The sequence below is a fragment of the Nuphar pumila genome, chromosome 11, assembly GCF_984573655.1.
Source record: "Nuphar pumila chromosome 11, dmNupPumi1.hap1.1, whole genome shotgun sequence".
Lineage (NCBI taxonomy): Eukaryota > Viridiplantae > Streptophyta > Magnoliopsida > Nymphaeales > Nymphaeaceae > Nuphar > Nuphar pumila.
This window is the reverse complement of record NC_143259.1, coordinates 9158284-9182177: the sequence shown is the minus strand read 5'-3', so window position 1 is coordinate 9182177 and position 23894 is coordinate 9158284. Positions and strand designations below refer to the sequence as shown.

The following is a 23894-nucleotide window of genomic DNA, read 5'->3' as shown; positions in this document are numbered from 1 at the left end:
CAAGTTCACACACAAGTCCGTTAAGGGGGGGACACCCCTATTTATATAAAAAAAGTGAGGGTAAGGGACCCTTGGGTGCTCCCCATTCATGGAGTCGTTGGGGAGCTCCCAACGGTCATATTTATGACCGTTGGGGCCCCAATGACTCCATGAAGTGGGACCCCAAAGCACATAATACAAGAAAAAAAAGAAAAGAAAAACAAAAATAGCTGTTTTTAACAAACAACTATTAATACATGTAAAAAGACAAAAATGCTCCTATCAGGCAATATATATATATAACACTTCCCCTCAAACTTTATGGAGAAAGAACCAAAAGTTTGCTAAGGAGAAAGAGAAAATGAAGAGCAAGAAGAGCTTTGGTGAAAAAATCGGCCAACTGATACTCCGAGGTGACATACGACAATATAATAGTTCCTCTCAAATATTCATCATGAACATAATGACAGTCCATCTCAATATGCTTGGTGCGCTCATGGAAAGTGATTGCTTGCAATATAAATTGCACTCTTATTGTCACAATACATTTTCGATGGTGTTGAGATGATGATACCCATATCACTGAGAAGACTTTTAAGCCACACAATCTCCATTGTTGTTGTAGCCATTGCACGATGTTTGGCTTCGGTTGAGGATAAATATATCTTTTGTTGTTTCTTACACCTCTAAGAAATCAACGAATCTCTTAAAAAATACGAAAACGAGTACTTGAGATTCTATCATTTGGATTACCACCCTAGTCAGCATCAGTATAAACTGTTAAATCAAAAGATGATGAAGAGGATAAGAAAAGACCTTTTGAAATGGTGTTTTTAATGTATCGCACAATCCTCATCACTACTACCATGTGCACTATGATAGGGGCATGCTGAAACTGGCTGACCGCATGAACAATATGAGCAATATCAGGTCGGGTGATAGAGAAGTAAGTGAGAGATCCAATCAATTAACGATATGGAATATGATCTTCAAGCAATACACCATCTTTAAATCTTAATTTAACATTTATGACTTATGGGGTCTCCACCTTCTTTTCATATGAAATTCCTGATTTAGCACATATGTTAGTAGCTAATTTCATTTGAGAGAGAATATATCCTCTAGGGGAGTAGGCAACTTCAATTCTTAAAAAGTATCTCAAGAAACCCAAGTCGGACATATCAAAAGTTTTCTTTAGGATTGATTTAATTTCAATAACTCCTTTGTTGTTTGTTGTGACGATCATATCATCAACATATAGAAGAAGAATCACAATTATAGTACCTATTTTCTTGACAAAGATAACAATCATTATAACAAGAGATAAATCTTAAATTAATCAAAACATTATTAAATTTGTCATACCAAGCCTTAGGAGCTTGTTTAAGACCATATAAGGCCGTTTTAAGTTTTAAATTTTTTTCATTTAAATTAACCCCTAGAGGAGGTTCCATGCAGACTTCCTCACCAAGTTCTCCATTCAAAAATGCATTTTTAACTTCTAATTGGAAAACATGCCATTTTTTAATAGATGCAATGGCAATGAGAGCTCGAACACTTGTCGTTCGTACTACTGGAGCGAAGGTTTCTTCATAATCTATTTTATATTCTTGAGCATACTCTCTGACAACTAACCTTGTTTTATATCTTTTTAATGATCCATCACTTTTGGTTTTAACTTTAAACACCCATCTACATCTTATAGGTTTCTTGCTTTAAGGAGGATCAACTATTTCCCATGTGTTGGCTTTTTTAAGAGCATTAAGTTCAAATTTCATTGCTTCATTCCAATGAGGGTATTAATTGACATCATTATAATGAGATGATTCATAATAAGAGTGAAGAGTTATTAAACATGCTCTAAAGTTTGGAGAGAATGAGTCATATGATACAAATCTACTTGGAGCACTAGAGATACGATTTGATTTTCTAGGTTGGGATTCTTTTAAAGATATGTTTTGAGAGAACTTGTCAAGGGCACATAGATGATTACCTTTACCCCGTCTAGTATACACGTGTATCATTTGATACATGTTCATTCAAATTATCATGTTGATTACTATCCTTATCATCAATTGAATGCTCAATACTAGAGTCATTGTCAAAAGATTCAAATACCTCAATAGAGTTAAACTTATCATTTCTTGGTAATATATCAAATAGAAATTAATCAATTTTTTGTTAGATTCTTTGCTATCAAACCCATCTTCATTTTCAAGAAAAATAACATTTTTTGAAATATAGAGTTTGTTATTTATTGGATCAAAACATCGGTATCCTTTTTTATTTTCTCCATAGCCTAAGAAAACACACTCAATGGCTTTTGGGGGTAGTGTATCATTTTTATGAATAAGTAACACCTATAACCAAAGATTCTTTGGTCTTTTAAAATTGGGAGTCATTTTAAAAAGCTTTTCAAATGGAGAAACATTGTTTAATGAGGACGAAGGAGTTCTATTAATTAAGTTGAGGTTAGAACAACTTCGGCTCATATTTTTTTTGGAATATCCTTTGAAATTAAAAGAGTCTTAGTGATTTCTATTATATGTCTATGCTTTCTTTCCGCTAACTCATTTTCTTGCGGAGTTTTAGGATAAGACCTTTGATGACAAATTTCATTTTGTTTTAAGTAATTTTGAAAATCATTAGACATGTATTCTCCTCCCGAATCCGATCTAAGAATAGAAAGGTTGCTTAGGAATTGATTTTTAATCATTATATGAAATTCCTTAAAAAAAAAGAACACATCGGATTTATGATTTAGAAAATAAATCTATGTGTATCTAGTAAAATCATCAACAAAAATGACATAATATGAGTAACCCTCCTTTTGATATGATAGGTGAGGGATCCCATACATCCGAATATACTAATTCAAAGGGCCGTATAGAAACAAAAGTTCTCTCAGGAAAGGGAATTGCTTTCATTTTTTTAAAAATGCAATCTTTACAAGATATGTCTTTTTCATTACATGTATTTCCCAAAAAAGAAAAGAGAGACATCTTCGAAAAGCTAGGGTGGCCAAGTCTCTTATGTCAATTATCAATACTTTTGACATATATAAAATTACAAAATGACTTGGGTGGAAGGCCCAAAAATTTCATAAAGTAAAGATCGCCTCTCCTATGGCCTTGCTCAATCAACTTTCCTGATTGAAGATCTTGCATGGTGCAATCTTTAGGTGAGAAAGAAATTTTGCAACCATGATCGGAAATTTGAGAGATGGAAAAAAGATTTAAATTTAATTTTGGAACCACCCTTATTTTTTAAACAAAAAAAAATTGAGAATTTTTTGAATTAAGTGTTCTAATACTTTCTATTTTTAAAGAAGTTTCATCGGCCGTTGAAACATAAGATAAAGTAGGATTATTGTAAACTTTGAAAAGAACATTCTTATGAGGTGTCATATGAAAGGAAGCACCCTAATCAAGAATCCACATACTTGGAGGAGATTAGGAAGATGCAATGGCGGTACCCGAAGTGGATGATGATTTGAGAAGTTGTTGAAGTGCCTCCGATATTTGGTTAAGTGTGTCTTTAATATCTTCTCCATTTTTGCTTGTTTGATTTCTCCAACGAAAGCAATTTTACCTTTAAGTTTTGGACATACCGATCTAATGTATCCTGATTCATTACAATGATGGCAAGTGACACTCTTCCTATATCCACTATTATAGTTGGGCCCATTACCATAGTTATTTTGTTTTGCAAAGTGAGGTGTCTTATAGGTTTTCACATTGGAACCCGGCCTAGTAACGACCAAAACATCATCATTCTTATTGCTCATGCCAAGACAGTTTTTTTTTTTACTCTTCAAGAGGCATAGCTTTGGTTCTATGAAGGAGAGAAGACCTCACTTGTTCAAATTCCGGTCTTAGACCGTTAAGGAATTGAAAAAAATGCTCATTCTCAATTTGCTTTCTTCTTATTTCAATATTTTCAGGCGCCACCTATTTAGGCTCAAGAAGTGCTAATTCATCCCAAAGAGGAGACAAATTGCTAAAGTAATCCCAAACACACATGTCCCTTTGCTTAGTGGATCTAATTTTGTCTTAACAAAAATATTGTCTAGCAAGATCCTTTTGGGTATACATCCCTTTAAGAAAGAACCAGGTTTCATTGGCTCTTCTAAATTTAGCAATGTTGGCATATATTTTTATGTCAACATTGTTCATAAACCATGCCAAAATTTTGGTATGGTTACTTTCCCAATCCTCTACCTTTATTTGATGTTCATTGATGTCTTTAAGACGATCATCCCTAACGAGAGTTTTTTCAACACTTCCTTCAACTTTGGTGAGCTTCAACGATGGTTCAAGAGAGGTTTTCATCACAAAACTCCAAAGTTTCTTCCCTCTAAGATGATTTTCATGGCTGACGCCCACATCAAGTAGTTGGATCCATTAAGTTTGAAGAAGAGCTCCACTCTTAATTCATGCTCCATGATGACAATAGAAAGATAAAGATGAAGAAAGTGATAACACCTTTGTCACGATCTTCAAACACTATAAGAAATGCTTACAAGATCAAGAGAACCCAAATGGCTCTGATACCATGTAATAAAGTATGCAGAATTACAAATAACAAAGTGTAAAACACTTACAAGTCCAATAATGGACAATTACAAAGAGGATAGACAAGCACTCAAGTGCGCACACAAGTCCACTAAGGGACAATGCCAAAAGACTAACAAAAATTTGAGTATTATTGAATAGTGAAAAAAAAAGAATAAATACATGTAAGGGGGACACCCCTATTTATATACAAAAGTGAGAGAGAGGGACCCTTGTGAGCTCCATGAAGTGGGGCCCCCAAAGCACATAATACAAGAAAAAGAAAATAAAAGAAAAAAAAAAACAAAAAATAGTTGTTTCTAATAAACTATTAATACATGTAAAAAGACAAAAATGTCCCTATCGGGCAATACATTAGAATATATATATATATATAGATATATATATATATATATGTCGAAGTACCTGATGTTACTATTATGTACATTTAGATTGTTCTTTAGTCATTTCCAACTATTTGCTTTCTGTATCCACCTTTCCAAACGGTGCTGTGCCACTTGCAAGCACAGTTGATTACACCATCATCTTTTAAGAATGGGTTTCTTTTTCAATATTAACTATTTGCTTTCTGTATCCACCTTTCCAAATGGTGCTGATCACAGTTGATTGCACCATCATCTTTTAAGAATGGGTTTCTTTTTCAGTATTAAAAATAAAAATAAAAATGAGTCATCCATCAAGTTTGGTGTGCCATTTCACCTTAAGTTTATTGGCTTTGAGTTTTACTTATTTATTTATTCATGCAACCATTCATCAACAATCAGTATATGCCTTTTTATTGGAACATGGAACTTGAATACCAATAACTTGGAAAAATAAAATGCCAAGTCTTCTGATGCACCCATGGCATTAGAGGCTCCCATTCTTGTTGCATTTCATTCATCCGTCCTGTAAATTATGTTGATATTGCGGCTATACCAAGGTTGCCAGATTAAGAAGCGGAAACGGGAAACGATACGAGAAGCGGAAGCGAGAAGCAATGCATTTTAAAATGTATGGGAAGCGGGAAGCGAGAAATAAAAAAAAACAATGTAAGAATTGAATGAGAATCAAAATGTAACGCAAATAAAAACTAAAATAAAAGTGACTATTCTAAAATTTCATGATTTTTTAGTATACAACAACAACAACAACAACAACTACGCCTTCATCCCAAAACAATTGGGGTCAGCGATATGAACCAAAAAAGAAATTCATTTTGGGTCTTCCACATGAATCCTTTTCCTCCAATCATTTCTATCCAACGCCATGTCCTCGGTGAGGTTCAAAGCATTCATATCCTTTCCTATCATCTCCATCCAAGTCTTCCTAGGCCTACCCCGACCTCTTTTAACTAATATATTTTCCCATTTCTCCAACCTTCTAACTGGAGCATCATTAGGCCTTCGCCGAATATGTCCAAACCACCGTAAACGATTCTCTCGCATCTTATTTTCAATGGGTGCAACACCTACCTTCTTACGTATCTCTTCGTTCCGAATCTTATCTTTTATTGTATTTCCACACATCCATCTAAGCATCCGCATCTCAGCTACACTCATTTTTTGAATATGATGTCTCTTGGCAGCCCAACATTCCGTACCATATAGTAAAGCGGGTCTAATAGTCGTCCTATAAAACTTTCCCTTCAACCGCAATGGCATTCTACGATCGCACAACACTCCAGTAGCACTTTTCCATTTCATCCACCAAACCTTTATCCTATGATTTACATCTCCATCAATTTCTCCATACATTTGAATGATGGATCCCAAATATTTGAAATAATCATTCACCGGTATATCTTGCTCACCAAGCTTCACTACACTCCCATCACTACTTCGTTGCTTACTAAACCGACATTCCATATATTCAGTCTTACTCTTACTCAACTTAAAACCTCTAGCTTCCAATGTCTGTCTCCATAATTCTAACTTAGCATTAACCCCAGCTCTAGACTCATCAATCAAAACAATATCATCAGCAAACAACATACACCACGGTACATTTTCTTGAATTGATCTCGTAAGCTCATCCATCACTATCGCAAATAGGAAAGGGCTTAAAGCAGATCCTTGATGTAACCCAACCGTTATCGGAAAATTGGTTGTCACCCCTCCACAAGTGCGGACATTGGTTACTACTCCTTCATACATATCTTTAATTATACTAATGTACTTGAGAGAAACACCTTTCTTCATCATTGTCCACCAGAGAACGTCCCTAGGTACTCTATCGTATGCCTTCTCTAAATCAATAAAAACCATATGCAAATCTTTGTTCCTCTCTCTATATCTTTCAATAAGTTGTCTAAGAAGATGTATAGCTTCCATAGTTGATCTTCCAGGCATAAAACCAAATTGATTCTCCGATATCATGACAACCTTCCTCAACCTTGACTCAATCACCCTCTCCCAAAGTTTCATAGTATGACTCATGAGTTTTATACCACGATAGTTTGTGCAATCTTGTATATCACCCTTATTCTTATATAAAGGCACCAAAGTACTCTTCCTCCACTCATTAGGCATCTTATTTGTTCGCCAAATCAAGTTAAAAAGATTTGTCAACCATTCTAAACCTTTCTCTCCCAAGCATTTCCAAGCCTCGATAGGTATACCATCTGGGCCAACTGCCCTTCTTGATTTCATTTTCTTCAAAGCCTCTGCAATTTCTTTCTTTTGAATCTTGCGCATGAAGTCACGATTTATCTCATGAAAAGGAATGAAGAAGTCTCCAAGATCTTGAGCATGACTATCATTAAATAGCTTATCAAAATAATCTTTCCATCTCTCCTTAATCTCCTCATCTTTGACTAAAACCCTTTGCGTTTCATCTTTGATACATCTAACCATACCCAAATCCTTCGATTTCCTATCTCTCATCTTTGCAAGCCTATAAATATCCTTCTCGCCTTCTTTGGTATCCAACTTGTCATAAACCTCCTTATATACCTTAGCCCTCGCGTTTCGAACAACTTTTTTAGCTTCCTTCTTTGCTATCATATACTTCTCCAAATTCTCATTATCACGACTCTTACTTAGATTTCTATAACACTCTCTTTTAACCTTAATAGCTAATTTGACATCCTCGTTCCACCATGATGTATCCTTACCTAGTGGTGCACCGCCTTTAGACTCACCCAATACCTCCTTAGCTACTTTTCTCATACCACCCGCTATCTTATTCCACATTGATTCTGAATCCTCCTCGAGACACCAATGAACTTCCTTAACTACCTGCTCTACAAACATTCCTTGTTTAGCTCCTTTCAGTGCCCACCACTTAATTCTAGGATCTATCCTATGTCTATCCCTTTTGAGGCATTGTCTAATTCTAAGATCTAAAATTAAGACTCTATGTTGTGTAGCTACACTTTCTCCTGGTATAACCTTACAATCGATGCAACAACCCCTATCTCTCTTTCTAAGTAGGAAAAAATCTATCTGACTCGTATTAACCCCACTTTTAAATGTTACTAGGTGAGACTCCCTCTTCCTAAACCAAGTGTTTACTAAGATCATATCATAGGACAAACAAAAATCTAAAATCCTTTCTCCACTTTCATTTCTTTCTCCTATACCATAGCCTCCATGGATATTCTCAAATCCATCCTTACTAATGCCTACATGTCCATTAAGGTCACCGCCGATGAAAAGCTTTTCTCCATAAGATGTCTCTTGTACTACTCCATCTAAATCTTCCCAAAATTGATGCTTAATGGAATCATCTAAACCTACTTGAGGTGCATAAACACTAATAATATTAATAATATCCGTACCTAATACTAATTTAATAAGTAAAATTCTATCACCCTTCCTACGAACCTCAACTACATTATCTATAAACTGACGACTCATAGCAATCCCTACTCCATTCCTATTCCTATTTATTCCTGTATACCAAATCTTATATCCCCAAGGTTCTATCACTTTAGCTTTCTCACCTACCCATTTGGTCTCTTGAAGACATAAAATATCAATCTTTCTCCTACACATAACATCTACTAACTCTACCAACTTACCAGTTAAAGACCCTATGTTCCAAGTGGCTAACCTAATTTTATGGTCTTGGACTAACTTCTTTACCCCCACCCGTCCAACAAAGTGAGGGAACCCTTGCCTATTTGACACCACACCCGGGCGCCGGTGTGACGCGTCGCTTCTGGGCGACGACCTAGCAACCCTTGCACATTTATCACTGCCTCCGGGCCTAGAGAGTACAGCGCGTCGCTCAGTAGGGAACGCCCCAACGAAATTCTCATATTGGTTCATTTTCATAGGATATGACAAAGTTTTTATGCTGGCTGTCACAGGCCTACCGCAACCCTCCTCCTTTATCCGGGCTTGGGACCGGCAGTGTATAATTACACAGGCGGAGTTAAGAATTAAATTTTTAACAAAATCTAAAAACGATGACTGCCAATTTAGAGGAAGCACATGGAAGTGAGTGAGAAGCATGAGAGAAAACACATAAAAAACATGATAAGTAGAGTGAGAGAACCTATAAGAATAGATGAAGTGTGTGGAAAACATAGAAGTGTGGGAAAATTGAGATTCTCATCAAGTTTTGGAAGCGAGGAGCATCACGCTTTCAAAGCGAGTTTCTGGGAAGTGGGCTTCCCACCTATCTAAGAAGCTTCTGGTAACTCTGGGCTGTACACTGTGAGCCTTTGGGCGAAGTTTATGCTTGTCTTGATGAGTAGCTTATCTAATGCTAATTCTGCATTCCTATGTATATCTTTTTTTTGGAGTAATTTGTGATATTTGGAGTGATTTTTAGTTTCTGGGTTTATCATATATATGTTTATTGTAGTCTGTCTTTGACCTTTCAGGTTCTTCCACGGAAGATGCTTGATTTTCTTGATGCTCCAGTTCCATTCATTGTGAGTTTGAGGATCTTTTCCCTTTTCAGTAAGGAATTATGTTCTTAATATATTTCGTTTAAAGTACTGGTATATGTAATGTGTTTAGTAGAGGAGTGCATTTAAATGTGAAACTATGTATAGCCTAGGTAATCATCCATGCTGTACATGCCTGTTGATATATTAGCTGTCATTTTGTAACACAGGCTCTTTTACGTTTATTCTTGTATTATTATTGTTTCTTAGTTCAGGCTACCATTTTCTTATCGTTGTATGTGAAGCTTCATTAAGCACATTTTCTCTATTGTAAGCTATAACTGAAACTTTTGTAAGCAGCAGTTGTGAAGTTCTCATGTTGATGGTGGAGCTAATTTGGTCAATTTGTGTTTAATCTTTTTTTGTCTGACTAGTGTATGTCTGCTGATCCTTTTTCTGTGATTTAATCTTCAGATCCAGTTATTCAAATAACTTGTATCATGAATAACATTGTACTTTGCAGATGAAGTCCAGAATCTGGGCTTTGCTAAGCAATTCTTTATTTTGTCCATTCAGTAGTTTTATTATTTTTCTTATCATTGTATTTGAAGCTTCATTGAACACATTTTTCTCTATTGGAAGCTATAACAGAAACTTTAGTAACCAGCAGTCGTGAAGCTCTCATGTTGATGGTGGAGCTAATTTGGTCAATTTGTGTTTAATCTATTTTTGTCTGACCAGTGTATGTCTGCTGATCCTCCAACAACCATATTACAAAAATAACATAAAAACAAAAAGAAAAGAAAATAAAAAGGAAAAATTAGCCCCTACTAGGCTGACACCTATTACATGAGTAAAAAGACTGAAATACCCTTCATGGGTATTTCAGTTTACATAGAATATATATATATATATATATATATATATATATATATATATATATATATATATATATATATATATATATATATATATATATATATATATATATATATATATATGTGTGTGTGTGTGTGTGTGTGAACACATCGTAATTTAACACTCCCCTCAAACTTACGGCGTGATCACCGAAAGTTTGCTAAGAAGAGATACAAAACGAGGTGAGGGCAAGGACTTAGTGAAAAGCTCCATCAGCTGAAGTCACATAGGTCAATTCAATAGTTCCTCACAAAAATTCCTCTCTAACATAGTGACAGTCCATCTTTATGTGCTTGGTTCGTTCGTGGAAGGTGTGGTTGCTTGCAATATATATAACACTCATTGTCGCAACACATCTTCGAAGGATTAGAGATGACTAAGCCCATATCTTTGAGAAGACTCTTCAACCAGATAATTTTCACAGTGGTTGTTGTCATGGCTCAATATCCAGCTTCAGCGAATGACAAAGAGACCTTTTGTTGTTTCTTACACCTCTAAGATATGAGAGTCTTAAAAATACACAAAAACCAGTGGTTGAGACTGTATCATTGGGATTGCCTCTTCAATCTTTATCAATATAAGAAATTAAATCTAAAAAAGAGGAAGATATAAATAACTTTTGATCTATGTCACATGGGTGCGGGTGCGGGTGCAGGTGCAGGGGTGCGGCACTTTAAAAAAACTTGGGTGTGGGGGTGTGGCAAATATATATATATATATATATATATATATATATATATATATATATATATATATATATATATATATATATATATATATATAAAGTCCAAAAGTTGGACATAAATGACCCTTGATCGCACCGGGTGCCGCACCCGCATCGCATCGCGTCGTCGCGGGTGCGGCACCCAGTTGGCCGTGTCCCTGTGACATAGCTTTTGATATATCTGACAATTCTTAATACAACGCTCATTTGCACCGTAGTTGGTGCATGCTGAAACTGACTGGTTGAATGCACAACATGAGCAATGTTCGGTCTTGTAATAGATAAGTAGGTCAAATATCCAATCGGTTGTCGGTATGGAGTTGGATCTTTCAGAGGAGTTCCATCTTTCAATCTTAATTTTTCATTCACAACCTCCAGCGTGACAACCTGCTTATCATCAGAAATTTCAGATTTGGCAATAATATATGCAACCCGCTTCTTTTGAGACAATATATATCCTCTAGGTGAGTAAGCCACTTCGATACCTAAAACATATCTTAGAAAACCAAGGTTAGACATGTTAAAAGTGATTTTTAAGAATATTTTTTATTTCATCATCTCCCTTTTTTGTCACTCCCTGTTATGATCATATCATCAACATATAACAGTAGTATAATAATATCAGTACATGTATCTTTGACAAAAAGAGCAGTGTCAGTATAACAAGGCTTATAACTGGGGCTATCGGAAACACTATAGGACTCTGTGAAGCGTGCTTTCCTGAAATGCATTTCGGAAGCACGAAACTTATCGCTTCTGAAATGCGCGGGAAAACAACCCTTTTAAATAAGAAGCGTGTTTCCCATTTCTCTTCCCACTCTCTTCCCCGATCACTCCCCACTCGCTTCCCACTTGCTTTCCAATATCAGGAAGTGAATTTTCTTTTTTTTTTTTGGGGGGGGGGTGGCTTAGAGCCTTTAACACATTTTGTTTTGCCCAATATCAGGAAAGCTCAATTCCTATTCGCTTTCCACTCGAATCCTAGGTCGCTTCCCTCTTCATTTCCTCTTCGCTTCTAGTTCACTTCCTAGCTCGCTTCTGTTTCGTTTCCCTTCTATCTTCCGAGACAATTTTCGGTTCGCTTCTAAGTCGTCGTCCCGCACTTTCCGCTTTCTAAAATTTTAGAAGTGCCTTGCTTCCTGCTTCCACTTCCCGAATCGCTTCTCGCTTCCGCTTCCTCGACTGACAACTCTGCTTATAACCTAAGTTTAACATTACTTTACTAAACCGATCATACCAAACTTTGGGGGATTGTTTACGCTCATATAAAGCTTTTCTTAACTGAAAAACTTTTCTCCTCTCGATCTCAAAACTGGGAAGAGGATCCATGTACACTATCTCACTTAGGTCCCCATTAAAAAAGGCATTCTTGATATCAAATTGATAAATACACCATTTTCTAGTGGATGCTAAAACAATGATTGTTCTAACGCTGGTCATACAAGCTACATGAGCAAGTCTCTTCATAATCTATCATATACTCTTGGGAATAACCTTTGCCTACTAACCTAACCTTATATCTCTCTAACTATGTCACATGGGTGCGGGTGTAGGTGCGGGGGTGCGGTACTTTCAAAAAACTTGGGTGCGGCAAAAAAAAAAAATAATATATATATATATAAAGTCCAAAAGTTGGACATAAATGACCCTGGGTGCGTTGACCGCACCCAAGGTCAGGTTGACCGCACCCACGTCGCATCGCGTCAACATGGGTGTGGCACCCAATTGGCCGAGTCCCTGTGACATAGCTCTCTAATGATCCATCTCCTTTTGTTTTGACTTTATAGACCCACCTAAATCCTATAGGTAATGGTTGGATTTCTCAGGTTTTGGCCTTCTTAAGGACTTCTAGCTCTAGATTCATGTCATTAATCCATTCAGAATTTTTTTTAGCCTCATTGTAAGTTGAGGGTTCATAAAAGGAATGGATAAACATAAGACAAGCTCTATATCAAAGAGAAAAAGTTTCATATGACACAAATCTTTCAGAAAGTTTTGAGGTTTTACTAGATTTCCTAACACTAGTTTCTCCTAAATTTTGGTTTTGTAAATACCTATCAAGTGCACATGAAGGGTACAACAACAACAACAACAAACGCCTTCATCCCAAAACAATTGGGGTCAGCGATATGAACCAAACTAGAAATTCATTTTGGGTCTTCCACATGAATCCTTTTCCTCCAATCATTTCTATCCAATGCCATGTCCTCGGTGAGGTTCAAAGCATTCATATCCTTTCCTATCATCTCCATCCAAGTCTTCCTAGGCCTACCCCGACCTCTTTTAACTAATATATTTTTCCATTTCTCCAACCTTCTAACTGGAGCATCATTAGGCCTTCGCCGAATATGTCCAAACCACCGTAAACGATTCTCTCGCATCTTATTTTCAATGGGTGCAACACCTACCTTCTTACGTATCTCCTCGTTCCGAATCTTATCTTTTATTGTATTTCCACACATCCATCTAAGCATCCGCATCTCAGCTACACTCATTTTTTGAATATGATGTCTCTTGGCAGCCCAACATTCCGTACCATATAGTAAAGCGGGTCTAATAGTCGTCCTATAAAACTTTCCCTTCAACCGCAATGGCATTCTACGATCGCACAACACTCCAGTTGCACTTTTCCATTTCATCCACCCAACCTTTATCCTATGATTTACATCTCCATCAATTTCTCCATACTTTTGAATGATGGATCCCAAATATTTGAAATAATTATTCACCGGTGTTTCTTGCTCACCAAGCTTCACTACACTCCCATCACTACTTCGTTGCTTACTAAACCGACATTCCATATATTCAGTCTTACTCTTACTCAACTTAAAACCTCTAGCTTCCAATGTCTGTCTCCATAATTCTAACTTAGCATTAACCCCAACTCTAGACTCATCAATCAAAACAATATCATCAGCAAACAACATACACCACAGTACATTTTCTTGAATTGATCTCGTAAGCTCATCCATCACTATCGCAAATAGGAAAGGGCTTAAAGCAGATCCTTGATGTAACCCAACCGTTATCGGAAAATTGGTTGTCACCCTTCCACAAGTGCGGACATTGGTTACTACTCCTTCATACATATATTTAATTATACTAATGTACTTTAGGGAAACACCTTTCTTCATCATTGACCACCAGAGAACGTCCCTAGGTACTCTATCGTATGCCTTCTCTAAATCAATAAAAACCATATGCAAATCTTTGTTCCTCTCTCTATATCTTTCAATAAGTTGTCTAAGAAGATGTATAGCTTCCATAGTTGATCTTCCAGGCATAAAACCAAATTGATTCTCCGATATCATGACAACCTTCCTCAACCTAGACTCAATCACCCTCTCCCAAAGTTTCATAGTATGACTCATGAGTTTTATACCACGATAGTTTGTGCAATCTTGTATATCACCCTTATTCTTATATAAAGGCACCAAAGTACTCTTCCTCCACTCATTAGGCATCTTATTTGTTCGCCAAATCAAGTTAAAAAGATTTGTCAACCATTCTAAACCTTTCTCTCCCAAGCATTTCCAAGCCTCGATAGGTATACCATCTGGTCCAACTGCCCTTCTATATTTCATTTTTTTCAAAGCCTCTGCAATTTCTTTCTTTTGAATCTTGCGCATGAAATCACGATTTATCTCATGAAAAGGAATGAAGAAGTCTCCAAGATCTTGAGCATGACTATCATTAAATAGCTTATCAAAATAATCTTTCCATCTCTCCTTAATCTCCTCATCTTTAACTAAAACCCTTTGCGTTTCATCTTTGATACATCTAACCATACCCAAATCCCTCGATTTCCTATCTCTCATCTTTGCAAGCCTATAAATATCCTTCTCGCCTTCCTTGGTATCCAACTTGTCATAAACCTCCTTATATACCTTAGCCCTCGCGTTTCAAACTACTTTTTTAGCTTCTTTCTTTGCTATCATATACTTCTCCAAATTCTCATTATCACGACTCTTACTTAGATTTCTATAACACTCTCTTTTAACCTTAATAGCTAATTTGACATCCTCGTTCCACCATGATGTATCCTTACCTAGTGGTGCACCGCCTTTAGACTCACCCAATATCTCCTTAGCCACTTTTCTCATGCCACCCGCTATCTTATTCCACATTGATTCTGAATCCTCCTCGAGACACCAATCAACTTCTTTAACTACCTGTTCTACAAACATTCCTTGTTTAGCTCCTTTCAGTGCCCACCACTTAATTCTAGGATCTATCCTATGTCTATCCCTTTTGCGGCATTGCCTAATTCTAAGATCTAAAATTAAGACTCTATGTTGTGTAGCTACACTTTCTCCCGGAAGGTCACCGCCGATGAAAAGCTTTTCTCCATAAGATATCCCTTGTACTACTCCATCTAAATCTTCCCAAAATTGATGCTTAATGGAATCATCTAAACCTACTTGAGGTGCATAAACACTAATAATATTAATAATATCCGTACCTAATACTAATTTAATAAGTAAAATTCTATCACCCTTCCTACGGACCTCAACTACATGATCTATAAACTGACGACTCATAACAATCCCTACTCCATTCCTATTCCTATTTATTCCTGTATACCAAATCTTATATCCCCAAGGTTCTATCACTTTTGCTTTCTCACCTACCCATTTGGTCTCTTGTAGACATAAAATATCAATCTTTCTCCTACACATAACATCTACTAACTCTACCAACTTACCAGTTAAAGACCCTATGTTCCAAGTGGCTAACCTAATTTTATGGTCTTGGACTAACTTCTTTACCCCCACCCGTCCAACAAAGTGAGGGAACCCTTGCCTATTTGACACCACACCCGGGCGCCGGTGTGACGCGTCGCTTCTGGGCGACGACCTAGCAATCCTTGCCCATTTATCACTGCCTCCGGGCCTAGAGAGTACAACGCGTCGCTCAGTAGGGAACGCCCCAACGAAATTCTCATATTGGTTCATTTTCATAGGGTATGACTAAGTTTTTATGCTGGCTGTCACAGGCCTACCGCAACCCTCCTCCTTTATCCGAGCTTGGGACCGACAGTGTATAACTAAACAGTTATACACAGGCGGAGTTAGTGCACATGAAGGGTGTTCAACAATTTTTCTATAATAGAATTGAGTGTCACCATTCTGGCTATTCTCCATGGGAACACCAGAGTGTATCATTTTTCTTATCATAACATCTATACCCTTTTTGGTTATTGTCATAACCAAGAAACACACATTCAATCACTTTGGTTGATAATTTGTCTCCTTTTTCAATAAGTACAAAACATTTACATTAAAAAATTCTTAGTCTACTTAAATCTGGAGAGGATTGATAAAGTTTTTCAATTGGGGACATGTTTTGTAAAGAGGATGAAAGCATACAATTGATAAAATATATGATTGTTAAGGCACCTTCATCCCAAAACCTTTTTGGAATATTTTTTGAGATAAGCAAAGTTCTCGTAGTTTCAATGATATGACGATGCTTTCTCTTGGCTAAGCCATTTTGTTGAGGGGTATTAAGATAAGATCTTTGATGTGAAATCCCACTTTCTTCAAATAATTTTTAAAATCATTAGACATATTTTCCCTTTGATTCTGACCAAAAGATAGCAATATTGGTTTGAAATTGGTTTTGCACAATGTTGTGAAATTCTTTGAAACATGGGAATACATCAGTTTTTTTGCCTAAGAAATTAGATCAAAGTGTACATTGTATAATCATCAATAAATATAGTGTAATAAGAGACCCCTCTTTTTGACATGACCGGTGCCGGTCCCCATGCATCCAAATGCACAAGTTCAAAAGGTTTAGTAGAGACAAGAGTTTTAGAGAAGGAATTTTCTTCATTTTTTCAAGAATATAGGCATTGCATATGAATTCTTTATTATAAGAGTTTCAAAAATGAAAAAAAGATAACTTAGATACATTAGGGTGACATAATTTTTGATGCCACATAGAAATATCTTCTTATTTAACAAAATTACAAAATGATTCTTTTGGAAAGATGAAGAAAATTCATGTAGTAGAGATTTTCCCTCCTATGGCCTTCCCCAATCAGCTTCCCTGATTGGCGATCTTGCACCTAACATTTCTTTGATGAAAATGAGACCTCATACCCACACTCCAAAATTTGAGAAACCGATAATAAATTCAAATTGAGTTTTGGAACAACTTTAACTTTAGGTACTTGAATTTTTTTTGAAATGTTTGAGAAAATTTTAATACTTTTAATTTTTAAATTAGTTCCATCGACCGTAGAAACACAAGAATTATAAAAAGGTTTTGTGCATTTGGATAAGAGGGATTGTAAATGAGTCGTGTGAAAGGAGGCACTTGAGTCAAGAATCTAAGAAAGCGTACCTGGACGAGTGGAAGTAGATATGTCAGCATCAGAAGTAAATATGGAGGAAGTCTTAAGGTATAATTGTAATGCTTCTGATAGATGATGAATGGAATCCTTAAGGTCCCCTCCTTTTATAATAGCTCCATCACCCTTTTTTGGTAGTGTCTCTTCAATGGTTGCTACATTCTTTTTGAGCTTGGGACACTCCGGTTTGATGTGTAGAGACTCTTGGCAAAAGTGACAAATAAGTCTCCTTCCTCCTGTATTGTTATTTTTTCAAAAAATGAGGAGGTTTATACGCTTTAATATTGTTGCCCGATCTTGACATGGCGAGAACCTCCTCACTTCCTTTAGTCATGCCAAGTCGGGTCTCAGCTTGGTACACCTCTCCAAGAGCATCTTCAAGAGAGGTGGCGGTGGTCCTATGTAAGATGGTAAACCTAACTTTGCTCAAACTTGGGTCTCAACCCCAATAGAAAAGTAAACAAGTATTCCTCCACAAGTTGTTTTGCCTCATTTCAATAGAGGAGCCTTCCTGCTTAGGCTCAATCGTAAAGAGGTAGGGGTACCATAATAATCTCTCACACTCTTATCTCCTTGTTTAATGCTTCGAATTTTCTCTTGAAGGAAATATTTTTGTGTCATATTTTTGCACGAACATGTTTTTGAGAAAAATCCAAGTCTCACGAGCCTTTTTGAACTTAGATATACTTGCCACAATCTTGAGTTTCATGTTATTAAGGAACCAAGAGAGAGTTTAGGCATTTTCGGCTTCCCAATCTTCCACCTTGATAGAGTATTCTTTGAGTGGTTTCTCTCTTTCTTTATCACTAAGAGGTTTAACTTAGTTACCATCCATTTTGGTGAGTATGAGTATTTGGTACCACTTACATACCCCCCATAACTTTTTGCCTTTAATATGATGCTCCATAGCGGTGGCTCACATCAAATAATTAGAGTCGTTTAACTTAAACATGATCACCGTCATGGATTTTTTTTCCACCCATTTTGATAAAGGAAAACTTGATAAAGAGAAGCACGAACTTTGGATAAGCTTTTTCTTCACAACTACTAACTTTGGAGAAACTGTACACAATCCCAAGAGCCTTAGGCTTTGATACCATGAAACAAGTGAAAATACAATAAAGAACCTAATAAGGGTTAACAAGAATACAAAAGAAGTGCACAAACACTAATCCTCCACCAAGGGACAATACAATATCCAAGAGAGAACATTCACAAAAACACTAAGTGCACACAAGAGCCACTATGGGCAAACACAAATATAAAAAATATGTATATTTCACTTGGAAATGCTTAGAAAAGCATAGAGAATACAAAGGTGAATAACAACAACAACAACTACAACTACGCCTTCATCCCAAAACAATTGGGGTCGGCGATATGAACCAAAAAAGAAAATCATTCTGGGTCTTCCACATGAATCCTTCTCCTCCAATCATTTCTATCCAATGCCATGTCCTCGGTGAGGTTCAAAACATTCATATCCTTTCCTATCATCTCCATCCATGTCTTCCTAGGCCTACCCCGACCTCTTTTAAGTAATATATTTTCCCATTTCTCCATCCTTCTAACTGGAGCATCATTAGGCCTTCGCCGAATATGCCCAAACCATCGTAAACGATTCTCTCTCATCTTATTTTCAATGGGTGCAACGCCAACCTTCTTACGTATCTCCTCGTTCTGAATCTTATCTTTTATTGTATTTCCACACATCCATCTAAGCATACGCATCTCAACTACACTCATTTTTTGAATATGATGTCTCTTGGCAGCCCAACATTCCGTACCATATAGTAAAGCGGGCCTAATAGTCGTCCTATAAAACTTTCCCTTCAACCGCAATGGCATTCTACGATCGCACAACACTCTAGTTGCACTTTTCCATTTCATCCACTCAACCTTTATCCTATGATTTACATCTTCGTCAATTTCTCCATACTTTTGAATGATAGATCCCAAATATTTGAAACAATCATCCACCGGTATTTCTTGCTCACCAAGCTTCACTATACTCCCATCACTACTTTGTTGCTTACTAAACCGACATTTCATATATTCTGTCTTACTCTTACTCAACTTAAAACCTCTTGCTTCCAATGTCTGTCTCCATAATTCTAACTTAGTATTAACCCCAGCTCTAGACTCATCAATCAAAACAATATCATCAACAAACAACATACACCACGACACATTTTTTTGAATTGATCTCGTAAGCTCATCCATCACTATAGCAAATAGGAAAGGGCTTAAAGCAGATCCTTGATTTAACCCAACCGTTAGGAAAATTGGTTGTCACCCCTCCACAAGTGCGGACATTGGTATTACTCCTTTATACATATCTTTAATTATACTAATGTACTTGAGAGAAACACCTTTTTTCATTTCCTCTCTCTATTTCTCTCAATAAGTTGTCTAAGAAGATGTATAGCTTCCATAGCTGATCTTCCAGGCATAAAACCAAATTGATTCTCCGATATCATGATTACCTTTCTCAACCTAGACTCAATCACCCTCTCCCAAAGTTTCATGGTATGACTCATGAGTTTTATACCATGATAGTTTGTGCAATCTTGTATATCACCCTTATTCTTATATAGAGGCACTAAAGTACTCTTCCTCCACTCATTAGGCATCTTATTTGTCCACCATATCTTGTTAAAAATATTTGTCAACCATTCTAAACCTTTCTCTCCCAAGCATTTTCAAGCTTCGATAGGTATACCATCTGGGCCAACTGCCCTTCTTGATTTCATTTTCTTCAAGCCTCTGCAATTTATTTCTTTTGAATCTTGCGCATGAAGTCACGAATCATCTCATGAAAGGGAATGGAGGAGTCTCCAAGATCCTGAGCATGACTTCCATTAAATAACCCCTATTTATAATACAAGAGAGGAGAGTGACGGGGGTTGGGCTGCTCCAACAGCTATATTACAAAAATAATATAAAAATAAAATAAAAAAGGAAAAATCAATCCCTACTAGACTGACACCTATTACATGAGTAAAAAGACTGAAATACCCTTGATGGGTATTTCAGTTTACATAGAACATATATATATATATATATATATCGTAATTTAACACCTTTTTCTATGATTTAATCTTCAGATCCAGTTATTCAAATAACTTGTATCATTAATAACATTGTGCTTTGCAGATGAAGTCCAGAATCTGGGTTTTGCTAAGAAATTCTTTATTTTGTCCATGCAGTAGTTTTATTATTTTCTTAAGTACTTCCACTCCTCTCTTTTGTCAAGGTTTGTATTTAGTCTGAATCTGCATGTCTGCTGGGGTATCTAATCCTATTCGCTCTCTAACTTTTGTCTCTCAGTGTCAGTGTTGGCCTAGCAGATGGAAAAAGTATTTGTTGTTCAAAATCCAAAGAATTTTTTGGTCCACCTTTTAGTAATCATTTCACCATTCAATCCATTCCTAGACCTTCACTTTCATGGTGCAACCTTCTGTTGGGCACCCAACCAACGATCCACCTGAACAATTGCTTATGTTGGCCTCATGAAGGCTGAACTGACCTAGGGGAGAATGTAACAATTATAGGATGTGGTTGCCCCCTTCCCCTTCCCTACCTGTCCTGACACCTGTCATTTCCATTTTTTTTTTGTGCTGCATGATGAGCCTTCTAGTGATCCCTGTTCCTTAGCTAACCCTTAGTTGGTGCATTGTCATGTGACCTTGGTTTGGTCTGAACTTCTATTTTATCTGGTAACGAGTTCCTTGTCCTTGCACATGGAACTCTGACAAGCGGTGATTGATGTTCCATTGTGTCTCATGACTATAACAAGAGACACAATTGTGGCAGATCAAGCTACAAAAGCATTACTGTCATTTGAGGAGCACCTTGGGCTGCTACTATTAGAATATGGATATGGATCCAGTAGAGGATCCATATCACGTGTATGTTTATGTAATTTGTATTACTAATGCAGGGCAGTTTTGTCCATGCAAAAGAAGTTGTAACCCTATTAAACTTAACAATGTTTTAGTGCATCCAATTAAGATTAGAGTGGCTATCGATTCCCAACAAGCACCCGAGTTCTCTTTCTCCTCTCTCCCTCTCCTCATTTCTCGATTCTTGCAGCAATTTTATCATGGTATCAGAGCATCGACCTCTCTGGGCATAAAAGGGCCTTCATCGGAACCGGGAAAAGCTGCGCCCTCCTTCTTGTCGTCAGACTTTATTCCTTCTTGTCTCACGCAAAGGCTTCACGCGAGTTCTCCTCTCGTCATCACGCGACTTGGTCTTCTCGCCATCAGGTTTTATTCCTCTGATCTCACGTGATTAAAGCTGCGTCCTCTTTCTTCTCGTCGTCAGATTTTTTTATTCCTCTTGTCTCACGTGACTCCTGGTTACAAGAAACTCGTGTGGTCACGCAAGTTTTTTTTGTTTTTTTTATTTTTTGGCTTCACTCCACGCAATCCAACTCTGGTCACGTGAACACCACCTGTTCACGTCAGTCGTGTTTTCCCTGTTTCATGTCTTCTTTCTTCATATGAGTCTTGATTTTATTTCACGTAATCTGTTCTTGTCACGTGAACATCATCTGATCACGTCAGCCGCGTGTTCCCTCTGTATCACGCTTTATTTTCTCATACGAGTTTCCTCATCTTCATTCATCTGCTCAAGCACGCAGAAACCGAGTCCCTACATTCCTTTTCACCTACTGCAGATCTGATTGAATTAAACCAGCGTCCTTTCATCTGTCTTTGTCTGAGTTTCTTCATTGATTGAGTCAGATCTGAACCCTACACAGATCTGCTAACCTAAGGCTGTTTTCCTCTCACTTGATTCTTTATAATTTTGTCGTGAGTCGTGACACAATCTTCTTTGTGTGTTGGGGCCTGCCGCAAAGCTGTTCTCTGTCATAAGTTTGCAAATGGACAATTCAGTCAACTCAGGGCTTTCCTCCAATTTTCTTGGGCAGCTCGTTTCTGAAAAATTGAATACCAACAATTATCTAACTTGGAAACGTCAGATCACTCCTTTCATCCAAAGCCAAGATCTTTCAGGTCACTTGAATGGTTCCACTCCAACGCCTCCAGAATTTATCACACAAGAAGCCAAAGAAGATGGAAGCTTACCAAACATTGTTCGTAATCCTACTTTTGTTACTTGGATGAAGCGCGATCAAGCTCTCGTCGCATACATCACTTCCACATTGACACAAAAAGTATTAGTTTCTATTCCTGATGATTGTACAGCTAAAGAATTGTGGGAGACTCTAGCTCAGACTTATGCTCAAATATCAGAGGCTAAGGTGTTATTCCTCAAGCGTGAATTTCAGCTTTTGAGAAAAGGGACAATGACCATTATGGAATTCTTAAATCAAGTCAAAAGCATCACAGATCAACTAGCCATTGTTGGATATCCAGTGTTAGATAAAGAAAATGTGCAACAGAATGCCCTGGGATCATAGTATCATGTTATTGTGACTTCCTTATTGTGCTTGCCTATGTTACCTAGTTTTGAAGATTTGCATGCTAAACAGTTCCAGTATGAGATGTCCTTGAAAAGCATTTCTGATGCTTCAACAGGGCAATCATCTATGCATGATGTTCTTGCCACAAAGATGACTGTTGATCGTACACGAGGGCGTGGCAGAGGTAGGGGAGCACAAGTTAAGGGTGGACGTGGGTTGCTGCCTACACCAAATGTCACTCTCAGCCTGTCAAGGAATGCTCCCACATGCTACCAATGCAACAAACGTGGCCACATCAAAGCCAATTGCCGGTTCAATCCTCAGAATCCTCAAAATTGCAATACAATACAAAACAATAGAAATGCTGCTACATCAGGATCTGTGGGTACCTTTCACGTCAGTGATGATGCTAAGGATCTTCTCTTGTCTGCTATGGCTAACTTGAACCTGAAGCAGAATGATGATGGAATATGGTATGTCGACTCTGGGGCAGCTGCTCATGTCACCTGCAATGCAGGTAAGTTCTCTACCTTGATCCCTTATTTTGGTAAATCTAATATTGTAACTGGAGATTGGACTCACCACTTTATTTTAAACGTAGGCAACGTCTTCATTCCTTTGTCTGAATCTTTATCCATTCCTTTATCTGATGTTGTGCATGCACCAAATATAAAGAAAAATATTGTCTCTGATTCCAAACTTGTTGATTCTACCAATTCATCTGTTGAATTCACTCCTACTTCTGTCTTTGTCAAGGATCTTCAAACGAAGAAGATGTTCGCTAAAGGAGAGCGACGTGAAAACATGTATATCTTCAATGAAGATCCAACCTCCAGTGTCCTGAAGCCTTCCAAGTCCGATCACGTCTCTAGAAGTGTTCTAAGTATATCTCAATGTAATAAGCCAGAAATTTGGCATTCTCGTCTTGGTCATTGTAGTCAAGTCTTTATTGAAAAATTAGTGTCCAATAGATTTCTTCCAGAGTCTGTTTTACCTTCGTTGAAAAATAAAATGTGTTCTAGTTGTCAAGTTTGCAAAAGTCATGTACTTCTTTTTCATCAAATAAATAAAAGAACCTCCATGCCTTT

At 37.1% G+C, this 23894-nt stretch overlaps 1 protein-coding gene across 3 annotated transcripts in view; it reads left to right on the top strand.

The window, feature by feature from the left end:
- Positions 1-23894, top strand: part of LOC149821865 (uncharacterized) — an 84440-nt gene that overhangs the window by 26754 nt on the left and 33792 nt on the right. For 2 of the 3 annotated variants that reach the window (XM_089981080.1, XM_089981079.1), the window contains one exon: positions 9367-9417. In XM_089981080.1, the coding sequence (XP_089837206.1) occupies positions 9367-9417 (51 nt within the window). Of the gene's footprint in view, positions 1-9366; positions 9446-23894 lie in introns of all 3 variants that reach the window. The other variant, XR_016426042.1, reaches the window with a different exon arrangement.